The sequence below is a fragment of the Musa acuminata genome, unplaced genomic scaffold (assembly GCF_036884655.1).
Source record: "Musa acuminata AAA Group cultivar baxijiao unplaced genomic scaffold, Cavendish_Baxijiao_AAA HiC_scaffold_1138, whole genome shotgun sequence".
Lineage (NCBI taxonomy): Eukaryota > Viridiplantae > Streptophyta > Magnoliopsida > Zingiberales > Musaceae > Musa > Musa acuminata.
In genome coordinates, this window is record NW_027021350.1 from 368,234 (window position 1) to 393,799 (window position 25,566).

General features: G+C 40.0%; 3 protein-coding genes across 8 annotated transcripts in view; 2 read left to right on the plus strand and 1 right to left on the minus strand.

Annotated features, from left to right (window-relative positions):
* Positions 1-1,670: 1,670 nt before the first annotated feature.
* On the minus strand, positions 1,671-2,301 carry LOC135671109 (uncharacterized). The gene has a single exon (XM_065179052.1). The coding sequence runs from the start codon at positions 2,243-2,245 to the stop codon at positions 1,784-1,786; it is 462 nt and encodes a 153-aa protein (XP_065035124.1). The 5' UTR covers positions 2,246-2,301; the 3' UTR covers positions 1,671-1,783.
* A 3,578-nt stretch (positions 2,302-5,879) lies between these two features.
* Positions 5,880-8,335, plus strand: LOC103999677 (cytochrome P450 710A11-like). The gene has a single exon (XM_009421490.3). The coding sequence runs from the start codon at positions 6,570-6,572 to the stop codon at positions 8,112-8,114; it is 1,545 nt and encodes a 514-aa protein (XP_009419765.2). The 5' UTR covers positions 5,880-6,569; the 3' UTR covers positions 8,115-8,335.
* A 5,161-nt stretch (positions 8,336-13,496) lies between these two features.
* Positions 13,497-25,566, plus strand: part of LOC135671115 (putative callose synthase 8) — a 33,887-nt gene continuing 21,817 nt past the window's right edge. For 3 of the 6 annotated variants that reach the window (XM_065179057.1, XM_065179058.1, XM_065179059.1), the window contains exons 1-12: positions 13,497-13,831; positions 14,401-14,501; positions 15,017-15,087; positions 15,265-15,343; positions 15,450-15,560; positions 15,796-15,918; positions 16,086-16,178; positions 16,264-16,355; positions 16,480-16,606; positions 17,058-17,195; positions 17,272-17,348; positions 17,437-17,578. In XM_065179057.1, the coding sequence (XP_065035129.1) occupies positions 13,642-13,831; positions 14,401-14,501; positions 15,017-15,087; positions 15,265-15,343; positions 15,450-15,560; positions 15,796-15,918; positions 16,086-16,178; positions 16,264-16,355; positions 16,480-16,606; positions 17,058-17,195; positions 17,272-17,348; positions 17,437-17,578 (1,344 nt within the window). In that variant the 5' untranslated portion in view covers positions 13,497-13,641. Of the gene's footprint in view, positions 13,832-14,400; positions 14,502-15,016; positions 15,088-15,264; positions 15,379-15,449; positions 15,561-15,795; positions 15,919-16,085; positions 16,179-16,263; positions 16,356-16,479; positions 16,607-16,801; positions 16,949-17,057; positions 17,196-17,271; positions 17,349-17,436; positions 17,579-23,979; positions 24,586-25,566 lie in introns of those variants that run through there. The other 3 variants (XM_065179060.1, XM_065179062.1, XM_065179061.1) reach the window with 3 other exon arrangements.

The window sequence follows — 25,566 nt, forward strand, 5'->3', positions numbered from 1 at the left end:
CATTGGAACAATGGCTAGGCTCCCCACATTTGAAACATTTCTTGACCAAGGATCGAGCATATAGATTATTTGTGGTAGTCAGGATATTCTTAGCTTGCCTTGTTGCTCCTCTGGTATTTGTTCCTTGATTTGTAGGTTGTATTGACTCGGTCATAACTTGCTTCTCTTTGTTAAGAACAGATCATGTTGTTAGAGTAGAGAATTACCGAGTAGTAATTGGAGGTCAAATCAATAACATTTATCTTTTAATGTCATTGTGAGTTTCATATATTGTCCCTGTCGAAGTTAAAAGATATTCTATCTTTAATTGTAAATTTTAATCTATTGACGTACCTTACTATTTGCTAATCTTCTAACTTTAATAAATTATATATAGTTGAAAGGTGTAAGAATTCATCAATATACTCGATTACATATCGAGTGCCTTAGATGCAGTTTGGTATTATAGGAACAATAATTGTTTATAGTTTAGGGGTAGGACTATTTCTTTAAGAAGTTGTTTCATCTTTCACCGTAGCTGTATTGGTGCATTTCGTTGTCTTCTTCTATTATTCTGTAATGTATCCCACCAAGTTGTTGCACCTCCTTTCAACTTGCATACAACAAGCTTGACTTATTTGTGATCAAAGGCATCTACCATCTCAATGAAGTTCTCTACTTCATAATTCTAGTCAAGAAAAGCTTCAATGTTAAGATAGCCATTAAAACCAGGGATATATACTTTGAGGCAGTAATCCTCAAAGAGTTTATTTTGTTTGGATGGTGTCTGATGTCTTCTTTATCTTTCACTATCATCTTCTGAGTCTTCATCATAGATTGTTAATTGTTGTGGGCGGATAGTATCACGTCAGTTGAAGTGTCGAGATTGAGTTGTGTTCGAAAATCTTGGGGCAACATCACGTGTGTAGTCAAAGAATAGAAAATAAAAATCTCATATTTTCATAGAAATAGTTTTTTGTAGTCGTATGAAGATTGATCCACAAAAACCCGCAAAACTAAAAAATCACGCATGTTAAGAAAGATGTGTTTTACCTAGGGAGATCGTATATCCCTGAAATACTATAGATATGTGGGAGAGGATGAAGGGGATGGTGATCTTCCTCAAATCGTTGCTCAAATCTCCATACACCTCAAATAAGGGCTCTTAGTTGAGGAGGAGAATGGGAGAGGAGAATAGAAAGTGGCAACCAAAAGGGGTCCTTATGGCCCTTTGATTCCCTTCTATTTATAGAGGCTCCCTTGTCAACTTAACCATAATAGATCCTGCCCTATTTGATACTAAATCTCCATCCAATTACCCAAGCCTCTTAGATTAGTGGGTCTCTACAAGCTAAGACTCTACCTTGCATCCCCTTCTTCCCGGTTCTGATCCCTCCTGATGACAAATTCACATAAACAAACTCAAGGCCTAGTATTTACAGTATGGAGGACTTCTCTGCACTCGGCCATGTCTGCTAAATGCCAAAGATCAGAACTTCTCCTCCCCCCTCCGGTGACAAGTTTCTTCTCATCACTCACATTAAACATGTTTGGATGCTTCCCATTGATGGTGAATCAACAGCCAACATTCTCCATCACATCCCATTCTTACCAATTCGTAATCCCTCCTGATGACAAGTTCGCATAAGCAAACTCAATGCCTAGTACTTATCGTTGCGGAGCAGAGAATATACACACGAACACTTCATCATCATCGCAAAACAACACATCCTCACACATGCAGTACTGTAATCTAATTATTTTGCGAGAGGAAAAGAGGGAGCACAACTATAGATCTAGTCCCTTACTTACCGCCGTCGCGCTCCTCTTCCTTATCCGCGTCGGCTTCGAAGGCGGAGACCGGGAAGGAGCGGCCGATCCCGGCGGGGGTCTTGAAGGTGATCCGCTTGGACTCGGGATCGTCAATGTACATGTCGGTGATGGAGACCCAGATGAGGAGCTCCCGGCTCTTGACCCCGGTCATCCGCTTCATCCGGCGGTCCTCCACGAAGGCCGTTACCTCCGACGCGTACGACACCGTCTTTCCGATGGCCTTGAAGACATGGGTGGTGGACTTGTTCTGCCTCAGCCACACGAACCCGGTGGCCCGGTTGTAGCCGACCTCCTCCACGGCCGCCAGCGGAAGGAGGGCCTTGGGCAGGTGGAGCTCCGCCAGTAGGTCCATCGACTGCTTCTTGCAGAGGTCAGCGCCGCGGTGGACCTCCGCGCCCTCTCGGTGGCTCTCGATCATCGCCTGCTTCGACATCACCGCCCTCCGCCGCCGAAGCCGTCGCCGAGGAAGGAGTAGGTACGAGGGAACAAAGAGGTGGGAATTAGGGCCAGATATAGTGGGGCCCGCGTGTGACATCGAAATTACGTAAATGTCCCTATCAGTTTGAAGACCGTAAACCGATAAATCCGCTACAACGAGCATAACGGACACCTCCGATACCGTTATGAAGATCAAATACATATTGATCCGTTATAAATGGTAATATAACGTGACAGAAATACGGTAGAGATTACTACCACCGTTGGATCTGAACATTCTACATCAAATTTACAACCATCCGTGAGCTCTATTGATGAGATGAATAGATCAAAAACATAGGTAGATATGTATCCGATCTAATGAGATTGATTTTTGGGATATCTAATGCGAAACTAAGATGGGGCATTATAATATCTAACGTGAAAAATGATCGCACGAAAAAATTAATAATAATAATAATAATAATAATAATTGAAGCTGAAACATGAAAGTTTATACAAATTATTAAGTCACATTAAGCTGGTTGGGTCATGAAAGTTGCAAGCAGATTGATGTGATTGCAGAAACTGACTGCTGGATTAGGACAATGTCCAGCTCGAGGAACTTGTCTTGTGCCACCAAGTTGGATTTGTAGGCTTAAAACAGACACACACAAAGCCACCAACTTGTATTTATATTACAGAGCCATTTTAGGATATCAGATTAGCAGTTTGACTGCAGCTATATTAATTTGATTCAAAAATCTGCATCCTGCATGAGTTTTATGTAATTTTGACAACCTATTATCAAGTGCAAATCAATAATGCCTATCACATATCAATTTGGGAATTAAGTTTCACTGAAGATGCCAAACCCAAAGGCAGGATTGAAAATTTCTATACAAAAAGTCCTTTTCTGATGAAAACTCTACCAAAAGGTTAGCATGCCACTGTTTTTCCAGAAACAAAAAAGCTGCTATAAATAATTCAACAAAATGTATACAGAAAACAACCATTTGCAAATTAGCAAAATGTTGAGCTGAGAGCGCATAAGTTCAGGGCATTGTGACTTTAACAACTTATAGCCCATCTCCCCTTTAATCTAACCCTAGATCTAATTAGGAAAGAATGGGGGCTGTAAAAATTAGAGAGAAGAAAAAATGTTACAACGAGATAAAAAATTGCAACGACAGTTCTACGGTATTTTCATATTAGATCAGATTACTCGGGGAAAATATGGATATTGTGTACAACAACGTAATCCTTGTATCCTAGTTATTATCTTGAGATTGTTGCTAAGATTTTTAAGACAAAATATTCTGATATTTATATATTTATTATTTTTATAGTGAATTATCTTTGGTTTATCTCGTGATTTTTACCTTGACGAAATTTTTTACGTAAATCTTGATATCATATTTTATTATGATTTTTATTTAATTTTGCTGTGTGTTATGAATGACTAGTATTTGTTCGTATACAAAAATAATTCTTCTTTATATCCCTATATCCCGTCAAAACACGTCGTGAATAGCTTTAAACAAGTTCATCTATTGAAGAAGATCAGTATTAATCAATCAGAAACCAACATCTATGCCTCTCATGCTGCTGCTGCTGCCTCCTGAAAGAGGAATGAATTCCAGTGGGCAGATTGGATTACCAGCATCCTTTTGTTTATTATCATGTCTGTCTTAGTTCTTCCCACTGCACACTGCTCTTTAAAACCTGGGTTGGGTTATGTTGGTGATCAACACTGGTCTTTAAAACACATTGGACTGCAGTAACTTTTCTAAAGAATTGGATGACGGTGGCAGATATCTTTGTTATCTTAAATTCCTAATCGTTTCATCGCAGGAAGATAAGCACAATCAGTCACCTACCATTCCTCGGTAATAAATTTATGATAAGCAGATAAAATTTCCTCAAGACAGATAAGGAAATCTTTAAACAGTGAGAAAAATCCTCCAAATGTGTATAATCTTCCTGCTGAGTGTGTATAAATAGCTATCAAGAGTTCACTATCAAAATGAACTAGGCAATTACATCTTATATATTTCATAATTTCTTCTATAATTTCTATCTTTCTATCTTTTTCGTTTAATTCTTAAGAATCTAAAGACAGACATCTGATCTATTATTAACAATCTAAAGACAGACATCTGATATGAGTGAGTGGCTTCTGTAGTGTAGTGTAGTGTAGTTGAGTGATTATTCTTCTAAATTCTCCAATAAGATTGTGATCTAACAAAACAAAACATTGGTACTGTCATCTGAGAGCTGTCCGTAGCTAAAGAATGTGGTCCGTCATTCTGGATTCTTGTTCTTAACTTGATGTCATGCTATCCAACACAACAATTCTTGTTTGGTGGTGTTCTATAAAACTGGAGCATCGACCATCATGACCAACTTGAAGGCCAGTATCAGAAGAACAGCTAGCACTGAGTCAACATTCAATAAAATAAATGTCAGGAAATCTTTGCATGTGATGCAGGAGATGCTCCTTCCAATAAAGTATTTTGTGGTGGTTTCTCTTCAGATTAGATGTCTGGTGCAGTGCAGTTTCCAGAGTCATGCATAATTATGATCACTTCTATCCTGAATTGTGAATTGAAAGTGTCCACAATTTAGCATGAACATAATAACCATGTTAAATTCTCACCACTGTCGATTCACATAAATCTGACATACTACATGTTCTTGAGGGCACCAAATACCCTTTTTTTTTTCTATTCATCTGTAGGATCTTGTAGTCCTCATAAAATCTACTGTAAGCCTTTTAGATCTCACATATAATTGTGATCCGCAAAGGGTCTTAAGATAAAGATGTAAGTTTCCTACCCATATCGCTTACATGACAACATACGAATCAAATATGGACACCTAGCTCGGATTAATAGGATGAAATTGTTAGATATTTTTTATACCAAAATGTGTTTCTAAATCATTATAATAAAAATATAAAAAAATTAGTACGGAAACGAAATAGCGTACTTTCAGTTGTCGAGAATTTCAACGACGATTTCTTTTTGAACTTTGACACTTCTTGGCTCAGAACTCTCACTTTAGATGGTGTAGGAAATCCTTTATACTACAAGAGATGTTAAACTTAGGGACCAAAATCCTCGTTTATATAAATATTTTTTCATCAAGAATATTTATTATTACCAACTCATAAGAAATTAATTTAAATTTATAACATTTGAATGATAATAAAGAATTTTAATGATATTAAATAAAATATTTAATAATAATGGTTCTAGAATAAAAAATCAAAATATTTAAACCAAATATTATTATAATATTTAATAATAATGAATGATGAACTTAATGAAATTGATTATAATGAATGTTACATTATTATTAAATAAAATATTTAATAATAATGGTTCTAGAATAAAAAATCAAAATATTTAAATCAAATATTATTATAATATTTAATAATAATGAATGATGAACTTAATAAAATTGATTATAACGAATACTGAACTTAACAAAAACGATTACATTATTATTAAATAAAATATTTAACAATAACGGTTACAGTTGGATTACATGAAAGAATAATCATGCAAGATTTTGGATTTTGCAGGAATAGATTGGCTGAACGTAATTACCAAAGTACAAACTATGGAGAGCGAATCAAGATAGGAAGAGGATCGAGTGTTTGTGATGCGCATATGAAAGTGCAGCAGAGAAGAGGAGGATTTACCTGTGTTGGGTTCCAAAGTCCTGCGCTGGGCAACAGGAGGATGTCGAGCCACAGCGGGCAAGCACGCTGCTGCTTCTGCTGCTGCTTCTGCTGCAGCTGCTGCTGCTGCGGCCACGGATTGCCCTCGTGCAGCGCCCTCTCCCCGTGCTCTGTGCAACCTTTGCCTTCTCCCTTCCTCCAACGACCACTGTTGCTTTTTGGAGTACTGCACGCGCCCCCCCGCGCTTAGCCTCCCCCATCATTCCTCCTCGTCCATTCTTGTGCTGCCTCTCCCTCCACCTCTTCCGTATCTCGCAGTCCCTCGTCCTGCTTCCCTTGTCAGCCTTTCTCGATCTGATGCGAAGCTCTCAGAGCTCCTTTTGACCACCGATATTGAGCTGACCATTTTCCTGTACGGCTTCGATCGTTCTCTCTAATCACAGCGTTCAAAATTGTTTTCCCTCTACACTGTCAAAGTCGGGAAGCTAAGTTAGAGAGTTCCAAGGCTGCATGGTTAGTCAACCCAATGTACCATGATATCGTTCCTATCTTAAGCCAAGCAATCCGTGCCACTTACCAACACACCCACGCCGTCGTACTGCTGCAGCGAAGAGGAGATTGATCGATCGATCGATCGATCGATCACCGAACCATGGAGTACAACTGTCTCGGCTGGGACGGCCTCGGGCACGCAGCACTCCGCCAGGCCGTCGCGGCTTCCGGCCCTTACCTCCTCTGCGCGGCGGCCTTCTTCCTGCTATGGGAGCAGCTGTCGTACCTGCGCAAGAAGGGCTCGCTCCCGGGGCCTCACTTCGTCGTCCCCTTCCTCGGCAGCGCCCTGCCCATGATCATGAACCCGACGAGGTTCTGGGAGCGGCAAGCCGCCCTCGCCCGCGACTCGGGCCTCGGCGTCTCCGCCAACTTCCTCGTCGGCCGCTTCATCGTCTTCGTCCGCTCCACCGAGCTCTCCCACAAGGTGTTCGCCAACGTCCGCCCCGACGCCTTCCACCTCATCGGCCACCCCTTCGGCAAGAAGCTGTTCGGCGAGCACAATCTCATCTACATGTTCGACCAGCAGCACAAGGACCTCCGCCGCCGCATCGCCCCCAACTTCACCCCCCGCGCCCTCTCCACCTACATCAACATCCAGCAGCGCGTCATCCTCGCCCACCTCCACGACTGGCTCGCCCGCTCCGCTCCTTCTCCCAAGCCCATCGAGCTCCGGCTCCTCTGCAGGGACCTCAACCTCGAGACCTCGCAGACCGTCTTCGCGGGGCCATACCTCTCTGCCGCCGCGCGCGAGCAGTTCAACCGGGACTACAACCTCTTCAACGTGGGCCTCATGGCCATCCCCTTCGATCTTCCCGGGTTCGCCTTCCGGCGGGCAAGGCTCGCGGTGTCCCGCCTGATCCGCACCCTCTCCGGCTGCGTCGCCCAGAGCAAGGAGCGGATGCGCGCCGGCGACGAGCCGAGCTGCCTCGTCGACTTCTGGATGCAGGAAACCCTGCGGGAGGTCGCGGAGGCGGAGGCCGCCGGGACGCGGCCGCCGCCGGAGAACGGGGACGAGGAGATCGGCGGCCACCTGTTCGACTTCCTATTCGCGGCGCAGGACGCGTCCACCTCGTCGCTGCTGTGGGCGGTGGCGCTGCTGGACGCGCACCCGGATGTGCTGGCGCGGGTCCGGGGGGAGGTGGCGGCGCTGTGGGCGCCGGAGTCGGGGGCGCCCATCACGGCGGAGCAGGTGCAGCAGATGCGGTACACGCAGGCGGTGGCAAGGGAGGTGGTGCGGTACCGGCCGCCGGCGACGATGGTGCCCCACATCGCCGGGCAGCCGTTCCCGCTGACGGAGTGGTACACGGTGCCGAAGGGGGCGATAGTGTTCCCGTCGGCGTACGAGTCGTCGTTCCAGGGGTTCACCGAGCCGCAGCGGTTCGACCCAGACCGGTTCTCGGAACAGCGGGCGGAGGACCGGGTCCACAAGCGCCACTTCCTGGCCTTCGGCGCGGGCGCCCACCAGTGCGTGGGCCAGCGCTATGCCATCAACCACCTCGTCCTCTTCATCGCCCTCTTCACCTCGCTCGTCGACTTCGAGCGCCACCGCACCGACGGCTGCGACGAGATCGCGTACGTGCCAACCATCGTGCCCAAGGACGACTGCACCGTACACCTCTCCCGGCGAGGCGCTCCCTCACTCTGACCCCATCCCAACCCCGACCTCGCCTGTGTGGGTCCCCGCGTGTCTCTCTCGGTGTTGGTGTGTGTGTTCCCGTGGGTGAATCGTCTATTCACATCGTCTTCTCCCTCTTCTTCTCCTTCTCCATGTTCGTGGTTTGTCTGCACAGTGCGAAGCTATTCAGCAGGAGGTGAACGTTGTATGTGGTTGGTCGTATGTCCTGACCGATTAGGCATTTGGTGTTGGTGATCGTTTGTCCTGAAACACTCGCTGCTTCTTGATTAACAACATCATCGTCTGACGGAGTTCGATCCAATAATGCCTGTTGTGGGCCGCCTCCTCAGCTCCCCATCAAGAATAGCAACTGAGCAAGTAGGACGAGCCACCCTTATCAGAGCATCGTATGAGCTGTCAATGGTCGGACGATGGCGACTGCTGGCCGAGTTGGACACGCCTCTTCGAGGCTGCCTCACCTCCAACCTATCACATCCTCGTTGAAAGGATTTGACGGCTCCCATGTTGACTAAGGATGGAGGCGACACATGTTAATTTCGGTCGGAGAGTTCAAATCATCAGTGAGAGCTATTATATTATTATATTATATTACATTATATATATATATATATATATATATATATATATATATATATATATATATATATATTTGTGTGTGTGTGTGATTTAATACAAATTAAAGTTATTATATGAATATTTCTTCTTAACACTCTATTTTTGTTCTTATTCATCAAAGTTGGTCAAGTTATTTTGCTTCACAACCATATCTACAATAGTGAGTCCATTCTGATTAGGTTCGCCACCTCCCCATTAAGTGCTAAGCTTAAGCCAAAACTCCACGGTTTTCTCTTGAAGAACGTTTCTGGCCTGAGGTCAAGCACATCAAGTCTTCCTCCTCCCATGGCTAGCAATATAAGCGAAACATGGCAATTCGCAAGCCGTCGTCTTCCTTTCGCTAGCGGGACACGGTCTCGGCGGTGATGGACGAAGCTCTTCTCATGGAGTCGCTGCATGATCAGATCGCTGGAAGAGGAGATATAACGGCGTCGATGATATGGATGCCATGCCTATCTCGGCCGGCCATGCATGACGCGGATCACGCTGCCTTTTGCTATGAACAGTCCACGAAAAGTCTACAGAAACTGTTCGGATTCAATGGACTAGTCGGTTTGCCTTTTAGATCGAGGACTGCGCATCGCTTGAGAGGGATGAGTCCGATGACGAGTCTGAATGGATTCTGCACAACACTAGAAATGGTGCTAAGAGTTCCCGGAGATACATATAATACACAGAGAAGGCGCATTGTTTGCTGATTACTCCTAATTATCCTCTCCTTTGATAGCCCATTGGAAGATTACTTTTCCCGTGCATGGCTTTTGGGATTTGTGCTTGTAAGTGAAACAGCTAAAGCTGTCTGACTGATTCTTCTTGCCAACTCCTTTCATCCATCCAAACAAAAACCAACTTTATCTTGAGTTTCAACACGAGAAAAAGAACAATGACTGGATGCTGCTTGTCAGTCTCTGCAAGTAAATAGTGGCCGGAAGTTTAGAGCGGATTGTTGTGCAGCCTTCTCCCGGACGTGTAATTGTCGAGCTCTTCAGGATGAGTCTTTACTGGGGATGATGTCAGCACCGGTGTTCTTGTAGTAGGCCTTTTCATTTCGTATCGAAAGAAAGGGAGCATTCCATCTCTTTTGGCACAGTGAAAGTTAAGGGTTTCTTAGCTGCTTCACGATCTGCAGGTCTTTCACTGTTGCTCCACATCATTCAGCCTGAAGAGGAAGAAGGGAGACGAGGAAATATAGGTCGGTCGATGCTTTCTGGGTGGAACCCGCAATCTTCTCTTGCAAGTGGGTTGGTTGGAGTAGGCAGAGATGTTGATGGAGAAAAGAGAGAAAAAAAATTTAAAATAAAAAAAATCCAAAGATCAATAAGTTAAAAAATATATCATAAAATCGATGTAAAGTTTGATAAATTTTATTTATATTTATGAAGAAAAAAGAAAATTTTTATCACATATAAAATTTAAAAAAATTATATTATTATTTTTATCCTGAAAATTCTAGAAAGTATATTCTCTAAACACTTTAGAACCAAAATCTAATTATCTAGATTTTCTTCCATCACATGAACTTTTCCGTGTATTATGATTCCTTGTCTCGACTTTAGAAATAAAAAAATATATTTGATAATCCAAACAATATTTATCTTGTTTTACTTTTGTACCTTCTCTCTTACTATGAAATCTTTTAGGCTTCGATAATCCAAAATTTATATTATTATTTTTATCTTTCCTAAAAATTCTAGAAAATACATTCTCTAAATACTCTAGAAAATATATTCCGTACTAAAACCCAAAGATACATAATATATTTATAGGAGAATCAAAATCTAATTATCGAGATTTTCTTCCTTCATAAGAACTTTTTCCTGTACTAAGATTTCTTATCTCGACTTTAAAAAAAAAAAAAAAATTGATAATCCAAATAATCTTTATCTTGTTTTACTTTTGCATCTTCTCTCTTACTATAGAATCTTTTAGGCTTTGACAATCAAAAATTTATATTTATATTTTTATCTTTCTTGAAAATTCTAGAAAGTATATTCTATGCTAAAACCCAAAGATACATAAGATATTTATAGGAGAATCAAAATCTAATTATCGAGATTTTCTTCCTTCACAAGAACTTTTCCTTGTATTAAGATTCCTTATCTCGACTTTTGAAATAAAAAAATAATTGATAATCCAAATAATCTTTATCTTCTTTTACTTTTGCATCTTCTCTCTTACTTTAGAATCTTTTAGGCTTCGATAATCAAAAATTTATATTTATATTTTTATCTTTCTTGAAAATTCTAGAAAGTATATTCTCTAAACACTCTAGAAAGTATATTCTATGCTAAAACCCAAAGATACATGAGATATTTATAGGAGAATCAAAATCTAATTATCGGGATTTTCTTCTTTCACAAAACTTTTTCTTGTATTAAGATTCCTTATCTCGACTTTCGAAATAAAAAAATAATTGATAATATAAATAATCTTTATCTTGTTTTACTTTTGCATCTTCTCTCGTATCGTGGAATCTTTAAGGCTCCGATAATCAAAAATTTATATTATTATTTTTATCTTTCCTGAAAATTTTAGAAAGTATATTCTCTAAATACTCTAGAAAATATATTCTGTACTAAAACCCAAAGATACATAAGATATTTATAGGAGAATTAAAATCTAATTATCGGGATTTTCTTCCTTCACAAGAACTTTTCCTTGTATTAAGATTCCTTATCTTGACTTTAGAAATAAAAAAAATATTTGATAACCCAAACAATCTTTATCTTGTTTTACTTTTGCATCTTCTCTCTTACCGTGGAATCTTTTAGACTCCGATAATTCAAAATTTATATTATTATGTTTATCTTTCATGAAAATTCTAGAAAGTATATTCTCCAAACACTCTAGAAATAAAATGAGAAGCATTATAAGTATTCTTCATATATTGCTCTTTCTCTACTTAAACCCAAAGATGCATAAGATATCTATAAACGAACTAAAATCTAATTATCAAGCTTTTTTTTTCTTCACAAGAAATTCTTCTTATATTAGGATTCTATCTCGGCTTTAGAAAATAAAATAAATATTTGATAATCCAAACAATCTTTATCTTGTTTTACTTTTGCATCTCCTCTCTTACCGTGGAATCTTTTAGGCTCCCATATCACCACTTATTGGAGAAGAAAAGAAAAATTTTAAAATTAAAAGAACATTTAGAGATAAACAAGCTAAGAAGTATATAAAAAGCTAACATAAATTTTAACATAGTTCAACAAATATCATCTATATATACTGAGAAAACTAAAATTTTCACTATATGAAATCAATTATAAGATCTTGAGTTATTTTAATTTAAGTATGACTTCTTTACGGATCCTCTCATATAAATTAAAAAAAAAACTTATATTTTTCTTTCATTTCTTTTTTCAAATTTTAGAAGACATCATCTTTAATTATATAAAAAAAACCTCACCTCCTTTTCTCTCTCCCAAATGTCATATCTTAAGTGTTAAGGAAGTGCCTGTACTCCACAAGCATGAAAAGATTCAGAGAACTGAAGGATTGGACGGCCATTAAAGTAGCTTTGTCTTCCGTGGGATCATTCGATGATCTCACTCATCCGTATCTAAACCTTTAGCAATGCGGTTCGAAAGCCACTCCCCCCTCCTTTTTATCTCCTACTACCACTTAAGGCTAGCATGATTATTATTTGAGGACCTGTTGGGACTTTATTGCCAATGATTGCATGCAATTCTTCTTCTCATTACGAACAATGTGTACATGTGGAATTACAACTTTTGTGAAGACCATTAGATAATGGTTTAAACAAAAAGCATACATGATGAGCTTTGGCAATCCGTTAAAATATGATAAAAATCATAATATAGGATATGACATGAATACCTTTGTGTATATAGATTAGGTTGCCATCACATGATGAAATGGTAGGTTAAGTACAATAACTAAGCATAGATGATGAGCTTTTAGCAACATCTTGATAGAAGATGAGCCAAGTTAGTGCTTGAGATAAGCATGTAGTGAGTCGGAACTTAACTCGAGTTTGGTTCATGTTCAATATGATTTGTTCTCGATACTGATTTGATGGAGGAGGAAGAACAGAATCGAAAATCAAAAGAAAAATTTATACGCTAATAAATAAAAGACATATAAGAAAGCTGATACAAAATTAATATGGTTTGGTAACTCCCGCTTATATCTAAAAAAATAAAATTTTTATCATATAAATATTTCACATTATATTTTAATTTTTAATGATTTTCTTTTCCTACCAAAACCTAAATATACATGAGATACTCGTACTATAATTCCTTATCGTCCTAGAATACTAATTTTAGAAATCTCAAAATACTAATCGATCATATCATATTTAACCACTCCTCCTACTCAGTCTATTAATTCGACTTTAAGCTCAAACCAACAAATATTTATCGATTATTTTATATTTTTATAAAAAAACTTTTTAGGTGAAAAATTATTATTTAATTAAAAAAAAAATAATGAGAAAAATAGAAGGATACAGTTGGTAGTATGTTGAAAGCAGTTCGTTCCGTTCAAACAAGCAAGGGTTCGTGGTTAAGCAATCGCCTCATTCTAAAGCAGTCCGTTCAAAAAAGCCGTTCCTCCTCATCTTCCGCCCTTTTTCCTTCTTCTTCCTCCTTCTTCCTCCGTCTGTCTCCCACTTCTCGTTCTCCCCCATTTCCTCCTCCTCTCTCTCTTCTCTCCGCTGTCGTCAGACAATAACACTAGTAAAGCGGAAACGAAAGCGAAAGCAAAAGCAAAAGCAAAAGCAAAAAAAGCTCCCACCTCGCTCGCAGCCCGCCCACCCCAAAAAGAGCAAAAGCCAAACGGAGACGTATGTGCGCAAACATTTGTTACATATACGTGGATCCAAAAGCCATGGCGGATCAGATCGGAATCCTTCGAGGGATCTCCTCGTCCTATTGGAGCTGGGCTGGCGATGGCGAACGAGATCGTGCCCGCGGAGGGACCCTCCTCTATGCCGTCGGTCCACCGGCCGAGTGCCCCCCAGTACTCGCGGGCTCCCTTCGACAGCGAGAAGGTCCCGCCGACGCTCGTCGCCGACGTGCGCCGCTTCCTCCGCGTGGCCAACCAGATCGAGAGCGAGTCCCCTCGCGTCGCCTACCACTGTAAGAAGAAGATACCTGCGTCGCCCTATTCCTGGTCAATCTACATTTTTCGACTTACCCGATTCTTGGATCGCCATGGAGAAGAGAAATCAGAGCGTAGAGATTGTAGGTCATTTATTGGTTCTTCATCCTTTTGCTGTTATTATCTATTTGGATGAACGCCCCCCTACGAAAGTGGATTCAGGAAGATGCACCTAGAACGACATCCAAGAGATGATGTGTTCCTTCGACCCGTCGTTAGGGAGACCTGCGAACCCCGGACATGTTAACTTGAACACCACTCGAATCCAAAAGCTTAAGCTCGTAGCTTATGGCACAACATGTCTAACCCAACTTAACACCTCTTTTAGGGATGGCAGGAAGAAATTTTGGTTCGAGAGCGTAGGATGTGTTCTCGAGAAAATGAGAATATTCGGAAAGGTAGGGTGTACCTACAGAGTTATCCAGTAGCATGTGCTCGGTGGAGAGGGATCCAATCCTGTTTTCTATTTTTCCCTCAAAAGAGTTACATAGCATGAGTTTTTAATTTGCTGACTTCGCATCATTTTCTTGATGACTTCCATGGACAGGTCGCTTTCATGCTTTTGAGAACACACACATGCTGGATCAAAATTCAAGCGGTCGGGGTGTCCGACAATTCAAAACCGCACTTCTTCTGAGACTGAAGCAGGTTCTTGAATCTTACCTTTACGAATAGCTCACAATTTTGTTTACGGTTTTAGTCCTTTTTGATAGCAGATAAGATTCCCTCACATGTTCTTATCTTCTATCACTTTTGGTGTCCATGTAGCTATTGCAATACAAAATTTTAAGATGTTTTGCATGAATAGAGATTTTCTTGCTCTGTCTCAGTGCTCTGTGTTGAATAACACATCATTAGGTAATTCGAATGTTTGCTTTTCTTTTTCTTCTCATTGCCCCGTGCCCCCGTGTGCACACGTCACGTGCATGTACTGCTAGGAACGTATCGATACTTCATTTACGATATTCTGATCTCGTCTATTTTGTTGAATTGAGTAATATACTATGAAAGAGATTGATTATATTATGTAAGTTTTGAGGGAGATATTTTCCTCAATCATGTACTCAAATAACGTAAGATTGATTAGATTTCCATGTGTGCCTCTATCATGATCTTCTATCATATTTCTACTCCTCATATCTGCGTTTTGCTTTGCGTGACAGGATGAATATACCACCATGCATATGCGGAAGGAAACAAGTGATGCTCGGGAATTGAAATATTTCTACAACAAGTAAGTTATTACTTTAACTCCAAGAGAGGTCACTGTTTCTAATTTATAATCGATGGTTTCACTTATACTGACCCCAAGAGAAATTACCATTCCTGACTCCTAATTGGTGGCTTTGCTCTTTCATGTGCTATTTGTTTTTTTATCATTTTTCTTAGCAGTTAACTTCTTCTTTACCAGGAAGAAAATGAAAGAAGGTGAAGTTTCGTCTGTGCTATTCGAAGTGTTGAAAGCATTCATGTCTAGAGCTGGCCCTGAGGTTCCCAGCTTTGTCCTTTTCAAAACGTCAATAAGGTTCCTTGGCCTACAAGAAACTAGCACACTTGATGTTTTTCTCATATTAATTGTATCTCGCAAATTCACAGTCTGCTGCTGCTGCTGTTGACATTGAAGAAAGTGTCCGTTCATATGATCGATATAATATTCTTCCGCTTAACACTAGAGGTGGCCAGCATGCAATTATGCTTCTTCCAGAGGTTAAATAAATCTTCTATCTGAGGTTCTTAGTGAATGTCATCGTCAAATTTGCTATGTCAAATACGCTGGAGGTGGCCAGCATGCAATTTGCCGTATTAATTTGCTAACTTTCCATCTCAGTTATATTTTTGTAGATTGCCAAGGATACATTCATGATTTAGCTACTTGCACTAGTGTCAATTCTGATTTATGTCATATCCTCTTATGGAATATCTTTTAACTTCAAATTTACAGATTAAAGCTGCAGTTTCTGCTGTACGTAGTGTTCGAGGTCTTCCATTAGCGGAAGGTGCTCAGAATGATGCAGGTGGCCACAAGGATTTATTTGAAAGGCTTCAATGCTGGTTTGGGTTTCAGGTAGATAGAATAAGCTATGCATTTTGTGCAATGATACCCACCTTAACCTATGCACGGTTGGCATGGAAAACAATTGCTCTATTGATGGTTCCTTAGCTTTTTCATGTGAGCCTCGTGTCTTAAATTCAGCATTATACTGTAGTTTATGAAGTCGATGTGCTTTACAGAAAGGAAATGTAGCTAATCAACGGGAACATCTGATTTTACTGCTAGCTAACATACAAGGCAGGCTCAGTCCAAAGCCCACGTCCATGTTGAAGGTACAACCTGCTGGGTAGATATGCATCATCTTATATTTGGTTTCTCATGAAACACGGGTATAGACACAGAATTTTTCTTTGTCAGCTTGATGATAGAGCGGTACATGAACTAATGGTGGAATTATTTGAAAATTATGTGAACTGGTGCAAATTTTTGGGGCGACAAAGCAACATTTGGTAAGGACTTGGGCCAGTTATTCCTTAACTGACTAGACAAAAACATCTACTGTTTGGTATTTACTCTCTTGATATCATTTACTAACGAATGTGCAATGTGTCTTCTACTTCTATTTGCTATTAGGTTACCGTCTGTGAAGCAGGAAGTGCAACAGTACAAATTACTATACATTTCTCTATATCTGCTTATATGGGGGGAGGCTTCTAACTTACGGCTAATGCCAGAGTGCCTATGCTATATATTTCATCAGGTAATGTGCAATTTATATAATTATTTTGTATGATTATTTGTCGTTTTTAAAAAGGTTCTATACTATACAAATTGGACATCTAGGCAACAACATATGAAAGACAAATGGGTGTTATAGAAAGAAATATAACCACAGATAAGAAGAAAATAATCAATTGAGATGGCTCAAACATGTTGAAAGAGGCCATGCCCTGATAAGTCAATTCACATATGAGGTACTGCGAGTCTGTGACAGAGAGAAGGGACTTAGAAAACTAGGTTAGAAGCAACTAGGAAGGCCATGATGACTCTAGGATTATCCATGTAAGTTGCTAGCAGGACGACCACATAGTTGGAGATCCAGGTAGTTAAACCCTAATAGTTTGGACCTAGTTTTCATGTTATTTAATACATGGAATTATAGATTTGTTGAAACTATTTCTTTCTTTGATGAGATTAAACTCTTCTTTCAGATGGCAGGTGATTTATATGGGATGCTATCCGGCGCAATTAGCTTTAAAACTGGAGAGAAAGTCGTACCTGCATATGGAGGAGAATGTGAATCTTTTCTCAACAACATAGTTACCCCAATCTACGATGTCATATATGAGGTTCTATACATTCATTCTCAAGTTCCTTATTGATTTGTCTTCTCTATGTTATCTTAGCTTGATTTTATTGTTGAAGGAAGCCCAAAAGAGTAAAAATGGGCACTCTGATCATTCGACATGGAGAAATTATGACGATCTGAATGAGTTCTTTTGGTGAGCATTGCCTTTTAATGATCTCCTTCGGTGCACACCTATATGAGCATGCTTATGACACCCAGCTGACTCTGTAACTTCTCTGTAGGTCTGTTGATTGTTTTAAGCTTGGTTGGCCCATGCGTCCTGACCATGATTTCTTTTGTACATCACCTCGATCTAAACAAAGTATGTCGCCTCCCTCTAATCAAAGTACGTCAGCTCTCTCTAATCAAAGTATCGATACTAAGGTATGACAATCATTTCTTGTTCTTTGACTTTTAACTAAATATAACAGAGTTGCTTGATCTTTCCAAAATATCGTTGTTAATTGAAAATTTACTAATTAAAGATGATGTATCCAAGACAGAAAGTAGGTTTGTTTAATTGCCATTAAATCATAAGAATTATTAGTCTAGTGCTCAACTTACATGCTTTGTATTTTTGGATTTGGTATCTTTATCTAACATGAGTTTCTTTTTATTGTAATTTAATTTCATTGATATTTAACAATAGAATAAACTAAGGTTCATCTTGCCGATCTATATCAGTGTATTGGCAGGCCATCAGTATGGTAGATAATAAGGCATATCGACGTACCATATGTCGGTACAACGAGGCATACTGACAGTATGAAAAAAATATCAAAATAGCTCTAAAAATTTTTAAAAATAGAAAAAATATATTGAAAATTTTAAATTAGAAATAAATATGAAATTAGTATAATTCAAGCAAAAATAATCTAAATTAGAAAATAATAATGACATATCTTTTTCGGGCTTTGAGGAGTAGCTTTGCTTTATGTTCTGGACCATCCTTCCATTAATATTGAATTATCTATAAAAAAATAATTAAAATTATTAGATTATTTTTAAATAACTTAAACTTTAAGATTCAAATGAATCAAGATATCAATCGATGGATATACCTAGTTCTACCACCAAAAGTAATGATGGGTCTCCACGGGCGGTGGATCAGGTCTCTCGATCCTATGTATTTGTATATTAATTTGATATGTTTGTCAGACCTAATCCTAAAATTGATCCCACGACATAGTATAATGATACACCATATGCCATGGTGTATCAATGTGGTGATGGTCGTAGTCTGATCATCCTGAACCATTTGTGTCTGAGGCGGCTCCTGAGGCAAGGACAATTGTGGCATGTATTGTTGTGGAACATGGAGAATATCAAAACTTTTATTTTCACCATTGATCTGTTACTTCGTATCATAAGATTGATTATCGTATTGCTGCTCGAAGAAGAATGACCAACTATCACCGTACTACTATTGGCCATAACATTCTTTATAATATGACAACTATGAATACGATGAGCTTCGCTCTGTGTCTACGCCGTGTAGGTTCTGTTGCATCTGCTCACAATCATCTACTGTCTTTCTCTTCCCCTTTTATGTATAAACTTGATCAGTATTTTGTTGAGCTCTATGATTTGAATCTTGGGTGACGTGTAAAATATTGCTCCTTAGTCCATACACCACCCTTAAATTACGTAGATGGGACCATTGACTCCCCGACGTCGTTGCCATAATCGGTCGACACATTGCTGTCCACGTCGCTGTCATGTCTTTGGACCGAGCGAGTTGTTGAATGCTATTGAGAAGGTGTCTCATCGCTTGACTCGATTCTTTCTAATGGAGCGGCTGATACTACTACCTTCCTTTTTGCCTTTGCACATTGGGAGGACGATTGTGATGATTGGACGTCTCTAGTTCCTCGAGCAGTCTGACTCGATGTTGTCTAGCTCCTTATGTCACGTTCTGATCGAGGAGGATCTTCCTCCTATTGGGGTTGTGCTTCTTCTTCTATTGTCTTGGTGATAAAACATGAAGGACATGAAGGATCTCCCGTATCATCAAGTAGAGGATCCTCTTGATTCTCCGTTGCTTCGACACACTCTAACATCAGCTTTGAATCTTCGTTGTATTATTGGAGGTCGATGAGATCAATCTTTGTTTCCTTTAGCTACTTATCGAGCTCAGCACATCGTAACCTTAGCCGCATGTTACAATGGACATATACTAGGTTTTTCAATCGTCTGTACGATAATCTGTTATGTATCTTCGTGTGAATCAATGCGAATGTTGACCAATTATGTTCACAATCACTAGATGTCATCGTCTACAAAAGTACACGGATGACAACCTTCCTTAAATTTGGTGCATCATCTCTAAACTATAGCCACTACTCGATTGTAAAAAGATATAAAAAGGACTTTATTAGCATAACAAACAATTAATGTCAAATATAGCATATGTGTAACTTTTTCTCACCAGAATCCATATTGTAACGACATAATACAGCTACAACGTCGAAGAATGAACTAATTGTTTCATGAAATAATCAGCCCTGGTTGTATCTATGTGCTTGGGAAGAGTCAATATATAACATTTCTTAGTACTGATAATAAATTTGTTCTCATTCCAAGACTATACCGAAATCGAATGGCTAGATTTAAATAATAGGTATAAGACAAATAATTTCATTAGTAAGAATTTTTTAAATATTAAAAATTATGAATTAAATTACATTGAATATGAATTTACTTACATTATGGATGTCTTGGTTCATATGTACTTAGGTCCTGCCATCGATGATCTATAAGTATTGATCGGCCTTAAAATAATCTATAAATGCTTTCTTGACCTCTTTTGTTGTAATTAGCATATGTCTAAGAAAAGACATTTGGGGATGCTTATCTATAATGACCTTATGGAGGACAATATAAAGTGGTTCCACTCTTATTATAATTTAATTTACGATATCGTAAAATCTAGAATAAAAAATAATCTTTTTTACCTTTTTTTCAATCGCTTGATCATGAATACCTGAAAGCATATCATTCTTGTGAGATGACCATTGCCTTGAGGTCCTACCTTTTTTACTGTATTGACTTTAGTAATGAAATTTATAGCAAACCAAGTGACTCCAGGTCAAAGTATCTTACCATTCATAAACTTTGTGATCGATTGTGCTTGAGTTATACACTTGTTGACTGATGGTAGCTCGCCAATATCCTTCAGTATTAAATCCATGTAATGAGCTGCACATGGAGTCCAAAACAATATATTTTTTCTCACCAATTGTAAAATGATCTTCTTGAAATTGGCTCCATTGTCGATGATTATCTGAACAATGTACTATGGTTTGATCTCCTCTACTATGGTGTCGATTAGGTTTTTAATGTAATTTGCATCTTGAATCTTGTCGAAAACGTTAACTGACTTATGGAAAATCATTCATTTGTTGCAATACACAAGAAAATTAATGATACTCTTTCTTGTTGGCCCTATCCAATTGTCACACATTAGTATCACCCTATATTTGTCTCATTGCCTCTTGAAAGATTTAATCCAATATTTTAGTTTTGCCATCTTCTCATCCAAATACACGTCGTGAATTTCCTTTAGTGTTGGAGGTTGGATCTCCATGCCAGTCTTTTGAATAAAGGAGACCATGCTATGATAATATGGACCTTAGGTTGTGTTGGAAGTTGAATCATTTTGCAATTGCCTTCCCAATATTCTGTTTCTTTTCTTTTGTATATGCATCGTCAATCTGTGTCTGCTTCGTTGTTTATAGAGGATAGGCTTGCGAATCAATATTAATAATAGTTAATACTGACCTCTTGCTAAGTTCTCTTATAAAACCACGGATTCCACCCTGCCTCATGCTATCAATTCGGCTCAATTGATAAGGGGCAATTGACTACCTTATGCTGGCCGACTTTTAGATTCCTTGTGTCATAGATCTATTGCCATCATCACGGTCCCATTATGAGTTAGGTCGTTGATGCCTCATTGCTTCCTCATTTAAGCGCTAATGCATCAGTGATACATGAATACCAACTTTGAGATCCGGGTTGATTGTTGAATCTCGGATTTTGATGATGAAGTCAATTGTCATTTGTTGTCTAATCTATGTGTTGAGATAAGTGTGCAGGATTAACTACGATGAAAGATAGACAAGCAGCAGGAGTTGCGCCGGAGTCAAGTTCATGATCACGTTGGGAGTTCGAGAGTTCGACGGAAGTACGGACGGTCGTCGGAGGTTCTGCGGGAACAGATCCGAGAAGTCCAGAAGCTTGCCAAGCGAAGCTCGTCGGAACTCGCCAAGTGGATCGTCGCAAAGTCCAGGAGTTTGCCGGAAGTCCGCAGAAGCATCACCGAGGGTTCATCGGATGATCGACGGAAGTTCGCCGGAAACTCGCCGGAAAAAGCAATTAACGTACCGAAGCAAAGCTGCAGAAATTGTCTTAGATTTAATCATAGTTAGCACGGTGATTAAGTTAGAAATGGGAGGTGATCCCATTAGCTTAATCCTGGGGCAATTGGGCCCCTGAAGAACTCAAGTTGGGTCGAATGGTTCAACCCATTCGAACCCAAGAAGTTGTGGGAGGTGCAACCGCCCAGGCAGGGAGGTGCCACCGCCCAGGCTAAGTCTCCCAGCGAGACTGGGAGGTGCAACCGCTCCAGCCAGGCGGTGCAACCGCCCAGGGCTCAGTCTCCAAGCGAGACTGGGCGGTGCAACCTCCTCTGTCAAGCGGTAGCACCGCCTGAGCTCAAGTTTCGAGCTCTGCCTGGTGATGCAATCACCGAGCTCAGTCTTCGAGCTCTGGAAGAGAAGTACGACTTCTCTGGCCAGGAGATGCACAGCCTAAGCTCAGTCTTCGAGCTCTGGCAGAGAGGTGCAACCACCTATGGCAGAGAGGTGCAACCACCTCTGGCAGAAAGGGGCGATCACCTCTGGCAGAGAAGAGAAACTTCTCTGGTCAGGAGATGCACCGCCTGAGCTCGGTCTTCGAGCTCTGGCAGGAAGGTGCAACCACCCCTGACAGAGAAGGTGCAACCGTCTGAGCTCAGTCTTCGAGCTCTGCCAGGCGGTGCCACCTCTCCAGTCGAGAGGTGCAACCGCCTGAGCTCAGACTTCGAGCTCTGCCAGGCGGTGCCACCTCTCCAGTCAAGAGGTGCAACCGCCTGATCCCGGAATTTCGGGATTTGATCGTTTTGAGCTCGAAATTTGAATTGGGTTGGGGCCTATAAATACCCCACCCATTCAGCACTGAAAAAAGAAAGAGACCAACACCGAAATCTTGATCTTTTCTGTGATTCTAAGAGCTCAAAAGTGTTGTAAAGCCTTTAAGTCTCCTCCTTCTGTTCTTCAAGTTTTCAGTTGTAAAGTGAGGAGAGAAAGGTCTGTAAAGGTTGTCTCCTGAGCCTGTTAAAAGGAGAGAAACTGTAAAAGGGCAGTTTGGCCTTCGCCCATTGAAGGAAGGCCCCTAGTTGACGTCGGCAACCTCGTCGGTGGAGGAAGCCAAAAGTGGAGTAGGTCAAGGCTGACTGAACCACTCTAAATCTCTGGTTTGCGTTTATTTTTGAGCACTTTATCATTACTGCAAACCTCCTCCATTACTACTGCACTCTGCGCTTTCACGAACAAGTTCTAAGTGCTGTTCTTCCGAATCTGCATTCAGACGTAAATTCGTATTTTCGTACATTACAGTTTACGTTTACGTTTGATTCTGCAGAACTGTCTTCCGTGCTTTTACGAAAGAGTTTCCTTGCAGTTTACACTTACATTTTGATCCTATTGATAACTGCAAACTGTCCTCTACAATTTTACGAACGAGTTTCAACATTTAGACGTAAAACTGCATTTAGACGTAAATCGGCTTTCCTCTCACAATCATCAGTTCTCAGTTCACGTTTACGTCTTGATTTCAACTGCATACTGCCTTCTGCGAGTATACAAACGAGTTTCAAAGTTTAGACGTAAATCTGCGTCTAGACGTAAAACAGCGTTTAGACGTAAATCTGAGTTTAGACGTAAATCTGCGTTTAGACGTAAAACTGCGTTTAGACGTAAATCTGCGTTTAGACGTAAAACTGCGTTTAGACGTAAATCTGAGTTTAGACGTAAACTGCGCTTAGACGTAAAACTGCGCTTAGACGCAAACTGTGTTTAGACGCAAATTGCGCTTAGACGCAAACTGTGTTTAGACGCAAACTGCGCTTAGACGCAATCTGCGCTTAGACGCAAACTGCACTTAGATACAAACTGAGAATTAGCTTTTGCATCATAATAGTTTTTTTATTGAACGAACGCAGCTTTTGGTTTTTAATTATTGTTAAGATTTCCGCTGCACTAATTCACCCCCCCCCTCTTAGTGCTCTCGATCCTAACAATTGGTATCAGAGCCCGGTTATCTCTCAAAAGGATTAAAACCCAAGAGAGATGGCTTACGCCGGAAACCAAGAGGGCCATTCTATTACACGTCCACCCATGTTTAATGGGACGGACTACACCTACTGGAAAACCCGAATGAGGATCTTTCTTATTTCTATGGATTTTGAATTATGGAATCTTGTCGAGAATGGTTTTTCAAAGTCTTCTCTTCCAATGATCGATTGGAATGATTTGGAGAAGAAGGCTTTCGCTCTAAATGCAAAGGCTATGAATGCCTTATTTTGTGCACTCGATAAAAACGAGTTTAACCGTGTTTCAACTTGTGAAACTGCATTTGATATTTGGCACACACTCGAAGTGACCCATGAGGGCACAAGTAGAGTAAAAGAGTCAAAAATCAATTTGCTGTTACACTCTTTCGAACTCTTTCGGATGAAACCGAGTGAAACCATTGGCGACATGTTTACCCGTTTCACGGATGTCGTCAACGGTCTAAAAGGACTCGGAAAGAGCTTTTCGGATTTTGAGCTTGTTAATAAGATACTAAGATCCCTTCCTAAGAGTTGGGATCCTAAAGTCACCGCTATTCAAGAGGCAAAAGATCTGCGAAATTTCCCTCTTGAAGAACTAATCGGGTCACTAATGACCTATGAAATGACTTGTAAAGCTCATGAAGAGCAAGAAGACATCCTTTCAAAGAACAGGAAGGATATGACACTCAAAACGTCAGAATGCCACTTGAGAGAAAACTCAAGTGATGAGGACTGTGATGATGACTTGGCACTTCTAACAAGAAAGTTTAAAAAGTTCTTTAAAAGAAACAAGTTTAAGAATGATGCAAAAAATAAACTTGAACCCAAAAAGGACCAAGTGATCTGCTATGAATGCAAAAAGCCGGGACACTACAAAAGTGATTGTCCCCAAGTCAAGAAAAGAACAACAAAGAAGAAGGCGCTCCAAGCAACATGGGATGATTCGAGCGCATCTGAGGAAGAGGAGTCCAACACCGAGCAAGTTGCTCATTACGCCTTAATGGCCATCGAAGACGAGGTAACAAATTCAATAGATGCTGATTTATCTTTCGATGAATTATTAAATGCTTTCAATGACTTATTTGACGAATGCAAGAGTATAAGTAGAAAATATAAATTGCTGAAAAAGATGCATGATAGTCTTACTTGTGAGTTTGATAAGTTAAAAGTCGAACATCATGATAGTTTAAATTCATGTATCAAATGTCATGATTTAGAAACTATGCAAAAAGAAAACCTGCTACTCAAGGACACCTTGAAGAAATTCGAGGTTGGTAGCAAGTCATTAAACATGATCCTTGTAAACAAGGGTCACATTCCAAAAAGGAGCGGGATTGGATTTGTGAGAAATCCTCACCAAAATCCAACCACCTTCATAAAAGGCTCCATCTTACATGTTCAACACCAAACCAAGTGCAACTTTTGTTGCAAATCTGGACACAAGACATATTGTTGTCCATTCAAGAAAATAAGTCCAAACAAATTAATTTGGGTTCCTAAAGGAACCATGATAAACTCTATGCAACATGATAGAAAATGTAGATCTATTTATGAGGCACCCAAAAGCAAATGGGTACCTAAACATCATCCTTTCTTGTAGAAAACTAAACAATCGCAAGCTAGGAGCAAGAAATGGTACCTTGATAGTGGATGCTCAAGGCATATGACCGGAGATCCATCTCAATTCTCTAAGCTCACTAGCATAGACGAAGGATATGTCACCTTCGGAGATAACAACAAGGGTAAAATCATTGGCAAAGGAACCATAGGTAACAAATCCAACCTCTCTATTGAAGATGTTTTACTAGTTGATGGTTTAAAACATAACCTCTTGAGCATTAGTCAATTATGTGATAAAGGATATATTATAAGATTTGAATCTAATGCTTGCATCATTGAAAAACCACACAAAAATATATCTATGATTGCATTAAAACAAAACAACGTATACACTATTGACATCAATGACTTATGTGATGAAATGTGCCTTGCCGTTATG

Excerpts from the sequence above, each read along its gene's own strand:
- LOC103999677 (XM_009421490.3), top strand. The coding sequence starts at position 6,570 with ATGGAGTACAACTGTCTCGGCTGGGACGGCCTCGGGCACGCAGCACTC.
- LOC135671109 (XM_065179052.1), bottom strand. The coding sequence starts at position 2,245 with ATGTCGAAGCAGGCGATGATCGAGAGCCACCGAGAGGGCGCGGAGGTC.